The 16,840-nt window shown below is 52.0% G+C and overlaps 2 protein-coding genes across 2 annotated transcripts in view; one reads left to right on the forward strand and one right to left on the reverse strand.

Moving 5' to 3' along the window:
- The first annotated feature begins 1,727 nt into the window (after nucleotides 1–1,727).
- Nucleotides 1,728–1,907, forward strand: CTXND1 (cortexin domain containing 1). The gene has a single exon (XM_038766815.1). The coding sequence runs from the start codon at nucleotides 1,728–1,730 to the stop codon at nucleotides 1,905–1,907; it is 180 nt and encodes a 59-aa protein (XP_038622743.1).
- A 5,267-nt stretch (nucleotides 1,908–7,174) lies between these two features.
- FAH (fumarylacetoacetate hydrolase) overlaps nucleotides 7,175–16,840 on the reverse strand; it is a 45,364-nt gene continuing 35,698 nt past the window's right edge. Inside the window, exons 9-14 of the mRNA XM_038767453.1 lie at nucleotides 16,376–16,506; nucleotides 10,862–10,937; nucleotides 9,759–9,805; nucleotides 9,146–9,247; nucleotides 8,074–8,191; nucleotides 7,175–7,421 (exon numbers count right to left, since the gene is read on the reverse strand). Coding sequence (XP_038623381.1) covers nucleotides 7,342–7,421; nucleotides 8,074–8,191; nucleotides 9,146–9,247; nucleotides 9,759–9,805; nucleotides 10,862–10,937; nucleotides 16,376–16,506 — 554 coding nt within the window. The 3' untranslated portion in view covers nucleotides 7,175–7,341. The remainder of the gene's footprint in view (nucleotides 7,422–8,073; nucleotides 8,192–9,145; nucleotides 9,248–9,758; nucleotides 9,806–10,861; nucleotides 10,938–16,375; nucleotides 16,507–16,840) is intronic.

Below are 16,840 nucleotides of genomic sequence, written 5' to 3' on the forward strand. Positions count from 1 at the left end.
CTAATCTCTGTCTTACAGATGAGGTCACTGAGGCACAGAGAAGTAAAGTGACTTATCCAAGGTCACACAGCAGACAAGTGCTCTCCCCCTCATCCCCCTCTCCATCCCCCCCATCTTACCTCCTTCCCTTCCCCACAGCACCTGTATATATGGATATATGTTTGTACATATTTATTAGTCTATTTATTTATTTATTTATTTTATTTGTACATATCTATCCTATTTATTTTATTTTGTTAGTATGTTTGGTTTTGTTCTCTGTCTCCCCCTTTTAGACTGTGAGCCCACTGTTGGGTAGGGACTGTCTCTGTATGTTGCCAATTTGTACTTCCCAAGCGCTTAGTACAGTGCTCTGCACATAGTAAGCGCTCAATAAATACGACTGATGATGATGATGAAGTGGTGGAGAGGGGACTAGAACCTGGGAACTTCTGACTTCCAAGCTTGAGCTCTTTCAAACTAGGCCAGGCCATCTCTCGGCCGATCCTTGTCTCCTGGGCATCCACGCAGCGTGGCTTACTGGAAAGAGCCCGGGCTTTGGAGTCAGAGGTCATGGGTTCAAATCCTGGCTCAGCCACTTGTCAGCTGTGTGACTTTGGGCAAGTCACTTCACTTCTCTGTACCTCAGTTACCTCATCTGTAAAATGGGGATTAAGACTGTGAGCCCCCCATGGGACAACCTGATCGCCTTGTAACCTCCCCAGCATTTAGAACAGTGCTTTGCACATAGTAAGTGCTTAATAAATGCCATAATAATTATTATTATGGGGATTAAGACTGTGAGCCCCCCGTGAGACAACCTGACCGCCTTGTAACCTCCCCAGCGCTTAGAACAGTGCTTTGCACATAGTAAGCGCTTAATAAATGCCATCATCATCATCATTATTATTATTTCAGCCCCTCTCTCCCTGCCTGCTGAGGACTTTGAAAACAGATGGGGGGTGCAGCTGCAATTTCGGGGGGCAGGGAGGTGGGGAGAGGCCAGATGAGCAGCAGGGTAATGGCCATGGCTACAGCAGAGCCCAGGCAGCTGGCCACTCCTCTGCTACATCCACCAAGGCAAGGACCGGCCCTTCCCTCCCCCCCGGGGTAGCCGCCTGGCAATTCCACTTCCCGATTCTCCTCCCAGTCACAACACCCCTCCTCCTTGCCCCTTCTGCCACCCCTCCAGGCTGGAGGCTAGACCGAGAAACCCCTGCAGGGCTATCCAAGCAGAGAAGCAGCCTGGGTTCTAATCCCAGCTCTGTCGATTGCTTGTCGGGTGACCTTGGACAAGTCACTTCATTTCTCTCTGCCTTTCTCAACTAGAAAATGGGGACAGCTGTTCTCCCTCCTACTGCTAGCCCCATGGGGGACGGGGACCGTGTCCGGCCTAATTAATCTGTAACTACCCCAGGGTTTAGAACAGTGTTTGACACATAGTAAGAGTTTAGCAAATACCATTAAAGGACGCCCCTCTCCCCGTAGTTACTTCTGTCTGCTCCGCCTCACACCCTTCTTCTCTGGATGCCCCCCATGCTGCCTGAGACCCCTCACCTCCCTGAGCACGGGCACGAAGTCTGGTGGTCTCGTGGGTGTTCGGAACAGGGTCCTACCCCTCCAGCCCCCCACCGTGGGGTCTCAGCTGGGGAAGAAAGAGATGGGGGCGGAGGGCATGGACGATGCCCATGTGGTCCTTCCTTGCAGGAGGAGGAGGAGGAGGATGGTACCTGTCAGATGTTCCAGTGATGGAAGAGCCAACGGCCGAGCCCGTGTTAATGGATGTGGACAAGGGCCTGACGCTGGCTTGTTTTGTCTTCCTGTGCCTCTTCCTCGTGGTGATGATCATCCGCTGCGCCAAGGTCATCATGGACCCGTACAGTGCCATCCCCACCTCCACCTGGGAAGAACAGCACCTGGACGACTGATGCCTCTGGACCATCCCGGGCCTCCCCACACAGCAATGGAGGCCTCGGGGCCATATGAGGTGGATGCCAGTCGCGAATCACTCAGCACAGCCCTCGGGCCTGGAGCCGAGTAGCCCCTTGGCCCTCACACACTCGGATGGAAAAGTCGACCCGTCGATTCCATTTCTCTTCCCCCTTGGGGAGGAGGCCCGTGAGCTGGCGTATCCTCGGGTTAGTCGGCAGCCTGTCTGACGTGGATCGTGGGCTAACGGTACCTAAGCTCCTACCCCCGTCCACGGTCCGTATCGCCTGAGGTCAATGGTCAGTTCCCTGGGCAGCTCCGTCCACCCAATAGCACAAACAGCCGACCAGGGGTCGGGCATGGGTTCTGTCTAGCACAGGTCTCCCACTGGGCCCACTTCCCCCAGGGCCCTGTGGACACCGGCCTCAAGCCCTTCCTCTACTCTCCGGCCTGTGAGGCGGCGGCGAGCCCGTACCCGAGAGCCAGTGAAGAGAGAAGAGCTCCAAGAAGCGGTCTTATTATTATATTCATTATTAACAAAGGTATTGATGATGATAATAATAATGATTTTTCCGCCCAACTGGCCTCGCTGCCAGAGAGTGGGCTGGCAGAGGTCTGCAGAGGAGGGCAAGAGCAGCTGGGATAATATCTAGTGCCTGTGAATAGCTGCCCTCCACCATCGAAAGTGGAGGGGCCAGTGGGTGAGCTAGGTGCATCAGTTTTAATTGGCTTCTTGTGGCTCTTCTTGCCTTCCAGAAGGCAAGAAGGGAGGGTGGATTGTGTTTCTAGAGTGAAAGGCCCAGTTCTGCTTCCATCAGGGGATCACGGGGCAGCGGAAGGAGCAGGCTTTTGTTTCTGCGGCTCCTGCTGCAGACGGAGCTGAGGGTCAGGGCAGTGAACGTGGCCTCGTGTCCGTCCCCGGGCTGTGGGGTCGAGGTCCGGCCTGGAGCCAGAGGGAGATGGAGGCGTCATCCCCCGACTCCCCGGACAATCGTTAGGGGTAAACGGCCGCTTCCCAGCTCTTGGCAGATGCCACAGCATCAGCCAAGGCGCACAATTCCCAGTCAGAAAGTCGTCCGGCTCTAAGAACTCTGGGTAAGGGGAGGGTTAACTGGGGCCGCAACTGCCGGATGCATTTCTGTCGCCGCAGCCTTCGACTGGCATTCTACCTCAGAGAAAAAAAGCACCTTCTGAGAAAAGACAATGTCCCACTTCAGTATCACTCACGCTTTCCCTTGGTTCCCCCCTAAATCTCTCAGAAAAGGGTTGGATGACCACCCTGGGGCAGTTGGTCACACCCCAGAGATCCACCAGGATGCCTGCTCTCCCCCAGGGAAGATGTAGAGGGTTCTCCTTCGGTTTCCCTCACCCTGCCTCGCCTGAGCCCTAGTGCGTTGGTTTTCCACTATTTAGAAACTTGGGGAGAGGAGAGTAGTTGGCCCTCAAGCCTTTCCTTCATACCCACCTCACCCCTTCTGCCTGGGAGAGAGTCCGAGCTGGGAGAGGCAGAGTTATCTGTCCGTCAAGGCCTTGGTCTGACCGCGCAGGCCCCAGGCAGCTGAGGCTTTAGTTTCCAGCTGCTGCTGGGATATTCCGGGTTCCCTCGCTCCTAAATCCATCCCAATCCAGAGGGGAGAGAAAAGCAGTGGGGAGGAAGAGAACACTTTGGCCTCCAGTTTGCCCTCCCATTAGCCACCAGGATGGGACTCCCTGTTCCCCTCTTTCTGGGCCCCGTCAGGAGCCACGCACGCACCGCTGGGGTCGGGTGCCTGCGGGAAGGCAAGGGAGAATCCAAAACCAATGTAGTCAGGAGCTCTTTTCAATCTCCAGCTCGTTCCCAACAGCATATGGGGCTGGGCTAGTGACATCTTCTCTGTGTCTCAGTCTCCTTTGGGTAACCCCTGCCCCTACTTACCTCCCAGGCCATGGTGAGTCTTCCTGAAAGACTTTCCTGAGTGGCATTACCTGGCTCAAAGATCATACCGAAGGGTGAAGACCGTCACCAGCTAGAGCTGGAGGACAGGAGAGTGGCATCCCTGGGCATTTCTGGTGGGCAGAAGAGGCCCTTTGGCACCGTCCCAGGCCAGAGGATCTGAGATGGGGTGAAAGAAGTGAAGGACCCAACGTCCTCCCTCCTTTGGGAAAAAAATAGGGGTCTTTGCCTCCAGCTGAATCTTTCCAACGCTGAGGCTCCGAATGTTGCTTTGGTTCCTCGCACCTCCTCATCTCTGGCACTCCACGCTGGTAAACTTTTTAGGCGGCCCCCGACATTTCCTGTGCTTCCAAACGTACAGTGCCAGGTGAGCAGACGGCCCAGAGGCGACAGACCGGTCAGGAGTTGGGGCCTCTGCCCCAGCCTCGAGATGGCCTGAAAGAAGTAGTGTGGCCTAGTCACTTGTCTGTTGTGGGACCTTGGGCATGTCACTTCACTTCTCTGGGTCTCAGTTACCTCAACTGTAAAATGGGGATGAAGACTGTGAACCCCATGTGGGATAGGGACTGTATCCAACCCTATTTGCTTGTGCCCACCCCAGTGCTTAGTACAGTGCCTAGCAATTAGAAAGCAGATAATAATAATAATAATAATAATAGGCTGGGACCCGCTTCTGCCCAGAGTAGAAGAGCAGATCCTCTTTCTTCCAACTGGCTGATGCTGGCACCGTTTTCCGGGAGAGTCCGGAGCCTCTGGTTGGTCCCAGCTCTTTCTGGCTGTCCCAACCCCTACCCACCACCTGCTCCACGCACGGCCTAGGATAGGCCAAATCAGGGAAGCAGCATGATCTAGTAGAGCACAGGCCTGGGAATCAGAAGGACCTGGGTTCTAATCCCGCCTCTGCCACTTGTCTGCTGCGTGACCTTGGGCAGGTCCCTCAACTTCTCTGTGCCTCAGTTCCCTCATCTGTAAAATGGGGATGAAGACTGTGAGCCTCACGTGGGACAGGGACTGTGTCCAACTTGTATCTACCCCAGCGCTTACAACAGGGCCTGACACATAGCAAGCACTTAACGAACACCACCGGATGAGTCGGTTTTGGGATCGCTATTGCTCCTCCTTTCTCCGTGAGCCGACTGTGTCCAACCTGATTATCTCATATCTACCCCAGCGCTTAATACAGTGCCTGGCACACAGTAAGCATTTAACAAGCATCATTATTATGATTATTGTTCTCCTCATGGGAGAGTGATGGAAGACAGTAACGGGGAATGGGTGAATTCGGTCTTCTCCATCCCCTTCCCCGTTTTCCCCCTTAGAGTCCCAGTCCCAACGCCGGCGGTGGGACGCTGAGTGTCCTCCATCCGCTACGGGGAAGCTCGTTCGCCTGCCGTCCGTGGCCGGAGAGCCCGGCCAGCCACCCCCGATGCTCGACCCCAGTGCCCTGCAGGTCGACCGTTCTCATTGCCATCAGCCATCTTGGGCAGAGAGCACTGCCCTCAGAATCTCTCCGTCTCACCCGACGACAGTTGTACGGTCAAATCAATAAACGGCTTAACTTGGAAATGAGGCCTGTCGTTCCCTCCGCCGCCATTTGTTCTTTCCCTCCCTCCCGAACTGGAGCCCAGGGGAGTCTACGCGGGTCAGTTTGCTGGGGAATTGTGGCAGGGATTGTGGATCTGGCCAGCTCAAAATTTCGGTCCCTGAGGCGAGGAGCATCACCCTGGATCAGCCCCACAGCACGTTCGGTCCAGATCCGTCTCCGGTGGTGACACCAGGTCGTTCGGAGGACGTGTGAACCGGTGACTGTCCCGCACTCCGTATCCTTTCGGTTAGGGAAGGACTGCGCAACGGTATCCCCAAATCTCCTTCCATTGGCCTACCATGCTTCACGTTGCCATGGACCCAACCAAGCCCCTTTGGACCCCGCTGGAATATCGGGCCACACAGATTCCCGTGGGAACAGATCCCATTGGTCCACCCGCCTCGGTAGTTTGAGGATAAGGATTCGGCCCAAATTCGCCTGCAGCTACAGGAGTCTAAAACCGAGCGGGCACATCCCAGCGCCCACCTTCCTCCCCTCCCCGGATGGACCCCAGTGGCCAACCTTAGGCCAGAGGAAAGGAGAGCCCTCCTCACCCAGCCATATATTCCAGAGACAGCACGGGGGAGAAGCCGGGGGTCACCTCCACCGCCCCATCGGACCGATCGATAAATGAAAGCGATTTGCCCGTCAAGACAGCAACCAGTAGACAAGTCGCCACTTCAAGGAGGGAAAAATCCATCTCCGTGGAGCGCTGGCCAGGGATGTGCGGATTGGCTAGTGTCGTTGATGTGCTCCCATTACCCAGTGCTACACATGCTGGACTTGCCCTAGCGTGGCTCAGTGGCTGCAGCCCGAGCCTCGGAGTCAGAAGGACCTGGCTTCTAATCCTGTCTCTGCCCCATGTCTGCTGTGTGACCCTGCATAAGTCACTTCACTTCTTTGGGCCTCAGTTACCTCACCTATACAAATGGGGATTAACAGGGTGAGCCCCATGTGGGACAGGGACTGTGTCCAACCCGATTTGACTTGTATCAACTCCAGCGCTTAGAACAGTGCCTGACACATAGTAAACACTTAACAAATACCATTAAAAAAAATTTAGGTGGGACCGAGTGTGAAAATCACCCCACCTCCTCGGGACAGAATGTGGAACTATCAGCTCCTAGTCCCATCACGGAACTGGGCGGGAGGGGTGTTCTCCACTTGCTGCTGTTTAACCTAGGGCAAGTCACTTAACCTGTGCCTCAGTTTCCTCATCTGTTAAATGGGGATTAGATGCCTGTTCACCTCCCCCTTAGACTGGAAGCCCCGTGTGGGATGCGGACTGTGTCTGACCTGATTACCCTGTGTCTGCCCCGGGGCTTCCTACCGAGTTAGTTAGCCACCATTTTTCGTGGGAGGAAGGGAACCCAAGCCTCAGTGAGGTCCTTCCAGCCACCTTCCAGGGAGTGAGGAAAAGAAAGGCAGTGACAAAGTGGGAAGATGCTGTGTGTGTGGAGCTCCGTGGGATGGGGCTACATTTGACAACATGAATGAGAAGCAGCGTGGCCTAATGGATGAAGCCCGGCCTGGGCGTCAGGGGAACCTGAATTCTAATCCCGGCTCCGCCACTTGTTTGCTGTGGGCAAGTCACTTCACTTCTCTCGGTCTCAGTTCCCTCATCTGTAAAATGGGGAAGAAGACTGTGAGCCCCATGTGGGACAGGGACTGTGTCAGACTTGATTTGCTTGTATCCACCGCAGTGCTTAGTGCAGTACCTGGCACAAAGTGTTTAACAATCACCGCAATTATTATTATCGCTATTATTGTTATTATTAGTATCGTTACCATCAGGGAAAACCAGTTGCCTTTCACTGGCCAACCCTCCTGGCTGCTCTGGCTGCAGATGTAACTGTCAGCTGGACCTGGGACCATCTTCTTTCCTCATCTGGATGGATTTTCCCAGCAGCCCGCTTTATTCCACTGACCTCGCAGGGACCACGCATCCGGAGCACTGGCCGAAGCCGATGCGGTAACCGTTCCCTTCGCAGTGACCTAAGGCGGGGGGTAGAGAAAAGAGGCAGCGTGGCTCGGTGGACGCAGCACGGGCCCAGGAGTCAGGAGGACCTGGGTTCTAGTTCCGGCTCGGCCACTCGGGTGCTATGTGGCCTTGGGCAAGTCAATTCCCTTCTCTGGAACTCAGTTACCTCATCTGGAAAATGGCGATTGAGACTGTGTGTGACAGAGACTGGGTCCAGCGCTTTTTGCTTCTTCCTGCCCCAGCGCTTAGTACAGTGCCTGGCACATAGTGAGCGCTTAACAAATGCCATAATAATAATAATGATGGCATTTATTAAGCACTTACTATGTGCAAAGCACTGTTCTAAGCGCTGGGGAGGTTACAAGGTGATCAAGTTGTCCCACGGGGGGCTCACAATCTTCATCCCCATTTTACAGATGAGGGAACTGAGGCCCAGAGAAGTGAAGTGATTTGCCCAAAGTCACACAACTGACAATTGGCAGAGCCGGGATTTGAACCCATGACCTCTGACTCCAAAGCCCGGGCTCTTTCCACTGAGCCACGCTGCTTCTGTTATTGTTAAATACCATAAAAAAGCAGGGAGGTACAAGCCAAGCCGCCACCGGGAGGATCATATTGGGGTAAGTGGCTGGGGTGCCATGGTCGGCTGGGGTGGGGGGTGCTTACCGGTTAAGATGACCTCATCCCCGTCCTGTAGAAACTTGCGCGACTGGCCCGACCCCAGCTCGATGGCTTTGGTCCCTCTCCACGACAGCTCCAGGAGGGAGCCGAAGCTGCTGGGATCCTGTAAACGCACGCGACAACGGGTGGGTTTTCGCCAGTCCGCCTGCTTGCCAACAAACCCGCTCCCCACCACCAAGGTGAGCGCAGGTGGCTCTCGGGACCCAGATCAGGAGTGGGGGATGCCCAGCCTCGGCCCAACCATCACGGGCACCTCTGGGGACGAGGAGCAGTGTGGCCTGGTGACTACGGCCCCGGCCTGGGAATCAGAAGGACCTGGCTTCTAATCCTGGCTCTGCCACTTGGCTGCTGAGTGACCTTGGGTAACTCACTTCACTTCTCTGAAGTTGAGAAGAGAGAAGGAATGTGAGACAGGGATCACCATGGTTCAGAGAGTTGGGGGTGGTAGAGTGGATAACATGGGCTTCAAAGGAAGGGAAAGAGCAGGATGCGGGAGGTGGAATGGTGCAAAATCAGCAGACGGGAGCAAGAGTGGAGAGCCAAGTTTCAGTGGTGGCGAGGAGGAGCACTGAATGGGCCATGGGGACACTTCCCCAAGATGGAGTGGGGATTCCAAAGGACGGGAAGCAGCGTGACTCGATAGATAGAGCACAGGCTTGAGAATCAGAGGTCATGGGTTCTAATCCCAGCTCTGCCACGTGTCTGCTGTGTGACCTTGGGCAAGTCACTTAACTTCTCTGAGCCTCAGTTACCTCACCTCTAAAATAGGGATGAAGACTGTGAGCCCCATGTGGGACAACCTGATCATCTTGTATCCCCCCAGCGCTTAGAACAGTGCTTTGCACATAGTAAGCACTTAACAAATGCCATCATCATCATCATCATCACAGGATATAATTGGCCAAAGCTGTGGGGGCGGGGAGGGAGCGGCACGAGGCTAAACATCAGGTTGATGGAGGGCGAGGAAGGGAGGGGCAGGAAGTGGGGCAGCTGGGCTGGGAGGGTTGATTCAGGCCTGACTGATTGACAGGTGCCAAGAAGGCCAAGGACTACTCACAGGCCCGCTGATGGTCCCAGACGCCAGCAGGTCCCCGGGTTGGAGATTACAGCCGTTGACCGTGTGATGCGTCAGCTGTTGCTTCATTGTCCAGTACATGTGCTGGGGGAGACGGAAGGATTGACCCCTGCCCTATGATGGCCCCCACAGACTCGCTGGACTTGGCAGCGATGACCCTCCCTTCCCCAAACACAGTTCCACATTTGCCAGTGACCTCTCTGGGGCCACGGGGAAGGATGGGGGCTGAGGGGGCCATGGAAGAGACGCAACAATTGACCACGGCCCCAGGGCCAACTGACCGGGGCAGCTGCTGGCACCGCGAGCAGAGCAGCAGAACCAAGAGAGGGAAGTTCTACGGAAGCGGTCAGACTAGGTCCAAATGCTCACCTAGTTGGAGTTTCCTGGTGGAGAGGGAGTTTAAAGCTGACCTGAATCTCTGTTCTCGGCCGCGGTCTCACCCTGCTAGGGGTTTGGAGGGTGAGTCTCTCGTTGGGTGCACAGCAGACCCACTCCTGCTAAACCTGAGCTGCTCTCATTGTTGCTGACCCCCCTCCCTCTAGGGAGAAGGGTCCTCCCGCTGAAAATCCCTCCCTTGTCCTCTCTCTTACCTTACCTTGAAATTGGACTTGCATATGGTGGCTGGTTGGCTCATCCCTTCACCTGGCAAAAAGGAAGCATTCAGGGGCCTCGCTTCCATCAGAACCGGCCGGCTGACAGTCGGTGCCAGTCAGCCAGTCAATCGTATTTATTGGGCGCTTACTGTGTGCAGCGCAGTGTACTAAGTGCTTGAGAGAATACAGTAGAACAGTAAACAGACACATTCCCCGACCACAATGAGCTTGCAGGCAAGAGGACAGAGGGCAGGAAGCTCGTAAGCTCGTTGTGGGCAGGAAATGTGTCAGTTTGTTGTTTTATTATACTCTCCCAGGCATTCAGGACAGTGCTCTGCACACAGTAAGTGCTCAATACATACGACTGAATGAATGAAAGGAAGCTGGTTGAACATCGTTGCCAGGAGGGGCGGAAGCAGAACTCGTTTCCCCCAAACTCCAAAGGCTTTGGAGGTTTGAGACGCTCCAGCCACAGAGGATGACGGTCTCGGACTCCACCATCGCCTCAGGGCAACCAGGCTAAGATGGCCTACTCAGGCCAGGGGGTGCCTCGTCCACAGAAGGGGGACCACCAGATGATTGTGGGTGGACGTTCTGTGGCTTGCCTGCTCCCCTAGGCCAGTGGTAGCCCCTCAGGGCTTCCAAGCCCCCGGAAGAATTCACAGCTTCACCGTGGGAAAGAACAGCAACAGGGTGGGGAGAGGAGGGCGGTGAAGGGGACGCCAAGGGAGCAATTATGGTGGAGGGGCAGACAGCAGAGCAGGGAGGGGAGAGGCAGAACGGCTTCCCTCGCTAGCCCACCCTGGCTCTCCTCCCCGGGATAATAATAATAATTACTTATTGGTTGCCATCATCATCATCATCAATTACAGTATTTGTTAAGCGCTTACTATGTGCCAAGCACTGTTCTAAGCACTGGGGTAGATACAAGATTATCAGGCTGTCCCACGTGGGGCTCACAGTCTTAATCCCCATTTTACAGATGAGGTAACTGAGGGCACAGAGAAGTTCACAACCCACTGGGAGCTGCCGGGATCCTGTAAACGCACGCGACAACGGGTGGGTTCCACTTCTACTGCCGCCCTCCGAGCCCACTGTACTCTACCTTTCACAGCCACGAACAGTTTGATATCGAATGTGTACGGATCCTCATGGCAGAGGTAAGACAGAGGTTTGGGATCCTGCAGGAGCAAAAGACAGGGCAAATATGGCAGGAGCAGAAAATACACTTCAGGGCAAATATGACAGGAGCAGGAAGACCAGGACTCCTCTCTCCACATCAGTCCTGAGCTCAGTTGCAGAGAAGACTCCTTCCAACCCCCCACTCCCAGGAGAAAAGTCAGTCAGTCAGACAGTTGATCGTACTTAACGTACTTAAACGCTTGGGAGAGTACAATAGAACAATATAACAGACACGGTCCCTGCCCACAATGAGCTTACCGTCTAGAGAACCAGTCATTGGGACGCTTAGACACCGCCAGAAGATCTCTCCGACTCCTCCTGCCTCACCTCTCCCCTCCTCAAAAACTTCCAGCGGTTCGCCAATTCCCTCAGGATCAGGCAGAAACTTCTGACCACTGGCTTGAAGGCATTTCATCAATTCTCTTCTTTTTACATTGCTGCCCTCTTCCTCTTACGGACATCCCTGTAAACTGCCCTTTACCCAAGGGAACCTTCTCATTAGCCCTGGCTCTCATCACTCCCCCTGTTCCCCCTTGTTCATTCCCTCCCTTTCAAATCAACGGAGAATCCGCTTGGCCTAGTGGTTAGAGCAAGGGCCTGGAGGTCAGAAGAACCTCGGTTTTAATCCTGGCTCCACCATTTGTCTGCTACTTGACCTCAGGCAAGTCATTTCACATAATAATAATAATAATAATAATGATAATAATAAAATTATGATGATGGTATTTGTTAAGTGCTTACTATGTCTGCTACATGACCTCGGGCAAGTCATTTCACATAATAATAATAATAATAATGGTATTTGTTAAGCGCTTACTATGTACAAAGCACTGTTCTAAGCACTGGGGAGGTTACAAGGTGATCAGGTTGTTCCACGGGGAGCTCACGGTTTTAATCCCCATTTTAAAGATGAGGTCAGTCTGTAAAATGGGGAATAAGAATGTGAGCCCTAAGTGGGATGGGGACTGAGTCCAACCTGATTAACTAGTATTTACCTCAGCGCTTAGTACAGGGCCTGGCACATAGTAAACGCTTAACAAAAACCATAAAAAAATCAAATCAACAGCATTTTTAATGTAACTGAGAGCACAGCACACTAAGCATTTGGGAGAGTACAATAGAGAAGAGACAATTGCTGCCTTCAAGGAGCTTACAATCTAGCTGTGGGGAGGCAGATATAAAATAGTTTACAGAGAAAAGAGAATAAAAATTGATAATGAGATGAACAACTGCTTACACAAAGGGGTGCGACAATACATACAAAACTACTGGATAGAGCCTGGACTTGGGAGCCAAAAAGTCAAGTCCCAGCTCCGTCGCTTGTGTGCTGTGTGACCTTGGGCAAGTCACTTCACTGTGCCTCAGTTCCCTCATCAATAAAATGGGGCCTGAGACTATGGGCCGCACATGGGACTGTGTCCAACCTGATTTGCTTGTATCCACCCCAGTGCTTAGTACAGTGCCTGGCACACAGTAAGCACTAGACAAATGCCACCATTATTAGTATTACTGGAGGGGTTTAAGTCCATTATGAGTGCAGAAGTGCTGAGGTGGCAATAGGGAGGGAAAAAATTAATAGGGGAAGGCTTCCTGGAGGAGATATGATTTCGGAAGGGGTGTGGAGATGGGGAGACACAGTATGGCCAATTTGAAGCAGGGAGGAAGGGCATGAGAAAGGGATTTGAGGCAGCAGAATGAGAACAAGGCCCAGTGAGTGGGTTAGCTTGAGAGAAATGAAGAGTGTAAGCAAGAGGGAGAGAGCCAATGGAAAGTCTTGAAGTCATTCACCAGTAATTTCTGCTTAATACAGAGAAGAATGGATAATCGTTGCAGATGTTTGAGGAGTGGAGAGACACATACAGAGAGGTGTTTTAGAAAAATGATCCAGGCAGCGGAGTAAAATATGGACTGCAGAGCACAGTGCTAAGCATTTGGGAGAGTACAATAGAGAAGATACAATCGCTGCCTTCAAGGAACTTACAATCTAGCTAAGGGGAGGCAGATATAAAATAATTGACAGAGGGAAGAAAATAAAAATTAAAAAAAAATGTAAGATTGAAGACAGGGAGACCTGTGAGGAGGCTGAAACAGTCATCAAGCAGGGATACGAGAAGCGCCTGACTGTTAGGATGGAGAGGAAGGAGGGGATTCAGGAAATGCAGCAGAACAAAAACCAAAAAGCAGGATTTTCCAACACACTGAATGCGAGACCCGCCTTCACTCTGCTGCCTGGATCATTTTTCTGAAAAAACATTCAGTTCACATCTCCCCACTCCTCTAAAAATTCCAATGGTTATCCATTCACCTCTGCATCAAACAGTTACTTTAAAGCTTTCAATCAGTTCTCCCCCTCCTATGTTTTCTCACTGATCTCCTACTACAATCCAGCATGCACGCTTTGATCCTCCCATGCCAAGCTACTCACTGTACCTCAATCGCATTGCTTTCCCTGCTGATTCCTTTTCCCGTGTCCTTCCTCTGGCTTGGAAATCCGTCTCCCTTCATACCTGGCAGACCACCCCTCTCCCCAGTTTTGAAGTCTTATTAAAGTCACATCTCCTCTAACTAGGACCTCATTTTCCCTACTCTGCTTCCCCCTTGCATTTGGATTTGTACCTTTTAAGCATTTAATATTCACCCCGCCCTCAGCCCCATAGCACTTATGTACTTACCCATAATTTATTTGAATGCCCATCTCCCCCTCTAGACAGTAAGCTCTTTGTGGGGAGGGAATGAGTATACCGACTCTATTGTATTATATGCTCCCAAGTGCTTAGTAAAGTGCTCTGCACACAGTAAGGCCTCAATCAATACCACTGGTTGATTGATTGATTAAGTGAGGGCAGAGCCAAGGCTAATTTCAAGGTGGCAGGCTTCTAGCCACTAAACCACGCTGCTTCTGCTGCTTCATAAAGGGATGTCCTGGAGACAGGAAGAAATTTGGGATTGGAGAGGAGATGGGCCAAGCCAAGTGAGGTAATTCTGAGAGTCATCCCCTTAGAAGTGGCTATTAAATCTGAAGGAGCAGATGAGTACCTCAAAGGGGACAGCGTAAAGTGAGAAGAGAAGGGGACCCAAAGCACAGCCCAAATCCGCCCGACCATAGCTGTCCCCAACTTCAAAGCCCTCTTGAAATCCCAGCTCCTCCAAGAGGTTTCCCCTGCTTCGTTTTTCTTTTCCCAGATCATGTTCTCCAACTCCCTTCTCAGCCATCCCCGTGATACAGAAGAATGCACCAATTTACACACCCTCCTACTCAGGCACTTTTTATTCACCCATCCATCTTTCCCTTCTCTTTCGCCTCCACATCGTAAATAAGTTTGTCTTCCTCATTAGATTATAAAATCCTAGAATGTCAGCTCATTTGGGGCACGGAACGTGTCTGTTTATTGTTGTACTGTCCTCTCCCTAGCTCTTAGTACAGTGCTCTGCACACAGTAAGCGTTCTAGACTGTGAGCCCACTGTTGGGTAGGGACCGTCCCTATATGTTGCTAACTTGTACTTCCCAAGCGCTTAGTACAGTGCTCTGCATACAGTAAGCGCTCAATAAATATGATTGAATGAATGAATGAATAAATAAATACGACTGAATGACTTGAAAGAACGACTTCATCTTCTACCTCTATTGTACTTTCGAGCTCTGCCCACGATTAGGCACTCAATAAATATGACATTATTTTTTTATGGCATTTGTCCAGCATTTACTATGTGCCAGGCACTTTTCTAAGCCCTGGGGTAGATAATAATAATAATAACAATGGTATTTATTAAGCGCTTACTATGTGCCAGGCACTGTTCTAAGCAATGGGGAGGATACAAGGTGATCAGGTTGTCCCGCGGGGGGCTCAGTCTTCATCCCCATTTTACAGATGAGGGAACTGAGGCCCAGAGAAGTGACTTGCCCAAAGTCACACAGCTGACAAGTGGCAGAACTGGGATTTGAACCCACGACCTGTGACTCCAAAGCCCATGCTCTTTCCACTGAGCCACGCTGTTTCTCAGTTTAAACACCATCAGTTAAGCTTATCAGTTTAAACACCATCCCTGTCCCACATGGGACTCACAGTCTTAATCGCATTTTATTGATGAGGTAACTGAGGCACAGAAAAGTGAAGTCACAGAGCATACAAGTGGTGGAGCCGGGATTAGAACCCAGGTCCTTCTAACTCCCAAGCCCGTGCTCTATCCACTAAGCCATGCTGCTTCTCTGATTGATCAGGCCCTGGAGTCCTGGCTGCAATTATTCATTCATTCAATCGTATTTATTGAGTGCTGTGTGCACAGCACTGTACTAAGTGCTTGGGAAAGTGCAATGCAACAATAAACAGTGACATTTCTCGCCCACTACGAGTTCACAGTCGGTTGCCCATGCTACAGTGATTCCTTGGGCATCCCTAGCCGGATGGTACTTGGGTAACAGCCATATGCGGCGTGGCTCAGTGGAAAGAGCCGGGCTTTGGAGTCAGAGGTCATGGGTTCAAATCCCAGCTCTGCCAACTGTCAGCTGTGTGACTTTGGGCAAATCACTTAACTTTTCTGTGCCTCAGTGACCTCATCTGTAAAATGAGGATTAAAACTGTGAGCCCTCCGTGGGACAACCTGATCACCTTGTAACCTCCCCAGCGCTTAGAACAGTGCTTTGCACATAGTAAGTGCTTAACAAATACCATCATTATCATTATTCTATGATTGAATGAATGAATGAATAATTGCAGCCGGGACTCCAGGGCCTGATCAGTCAATCAATCAATCAATCGTATTTATTGAGCGCTTACTATGTGCAGAGCACTGTACTAAGCGCTTGTCAGTCAGTCAGTCAGAGAAGCAGCGTGGCTCGGTGGAAAGAGCCGGGCTTTGGAGTCAGAGGTCATGGGTTCAAATCCCAGCTCTGCCAACTGTAAACTGTGTGACTTTGGGCAAGTCACTTCACTTCTCTGGGCCTGTTACCTCACCTGGAAAATGGGGGATGAAGACTGTGAGCCCGCTGTGGGACAAACTGATCACCTTGTGAGCCCACTGTTGGGTAGGGACTGTCTCTATGTGATGCCAATTTGTACTTCCCAAGCGCTTAGTACAGTGCTCTGCACATTGTAAGCACTCAATAAATACGATTGATTGATTGATTGATTGATTGTAACCTCCCCAGCGCTTAGAACAGTGCTTTGCACATAGTAAGCGCTTAATAAATGCCATCATCATCATCATCATACCTGTGGGCTGCCCTTTGCAGAGTCCCTCCACTGCCCTACGCTTGGCAAGCTGCACTTGCTGCCACAGAAACACGGACGGGCAATGGGCCCCCAGCTCGGGGATTGAGTCGGCAGCGGAGACATCTTCTGGCTTTTTCACCAACGGGTCTCACAGCCCCCCGGGTTTTTTTGCCAAGCCCCCTCAGCAGGTCCCAGTGCCCGCCCCACTCCGTTCCTCACTACTGACCTGGACCGGGTTGGGCACCGCGAATGGTGCCAGGGCCTCCATGGGCACCACCCACGGCGAGATGGTGGTGGCGAAGCTCTTTCCCAGGAACGGGCCGAGGGGGACGTATTCCCACTTCTGGATGTCCCGAGCTGCGGGTAGAGGGGCAGAGCCCGGGCTGCCAGACAGCAAGGCAGCCTCCCCCTGGCCTCCTTCCCCCGGTAGGGTCTCCAGATCTGAAACCCGGCTAACAAAGCGCTTGGTAATAATAATAATAATAATAATAATAATAATAATAATAATAATAATAATAATGGCATTTGTTAAGCACTTACTCTATTTATTTGTACGCATCTATTCTATTTATTTTATTTTGTTAGTATGTTTTTGTTCTCTGTCTCCCCCTTTTAGACTGTGAGCCCACTGTTGGGTAGGGACTGTCTCTATATGTTGCCAACTTGTACTTCCCAAGCGCTTAGTACAGTG

Source organism: Tachyglossus aculeatus, chromosome 26 (genome assembly GCF_015852505.1).
Source record: "Tachyglossus aculeatus isolate mTacAcu1 chromosome 26, mTacAcu1.pri, whole genome shotgun sequence".
NCBI classification, from domain to species: Eukaryota; Metazoa; Chordata; class Mammalia; order Monotremata; family Tachyglossidae; genus Tachyglossus; species Tachyglossus aculeatus.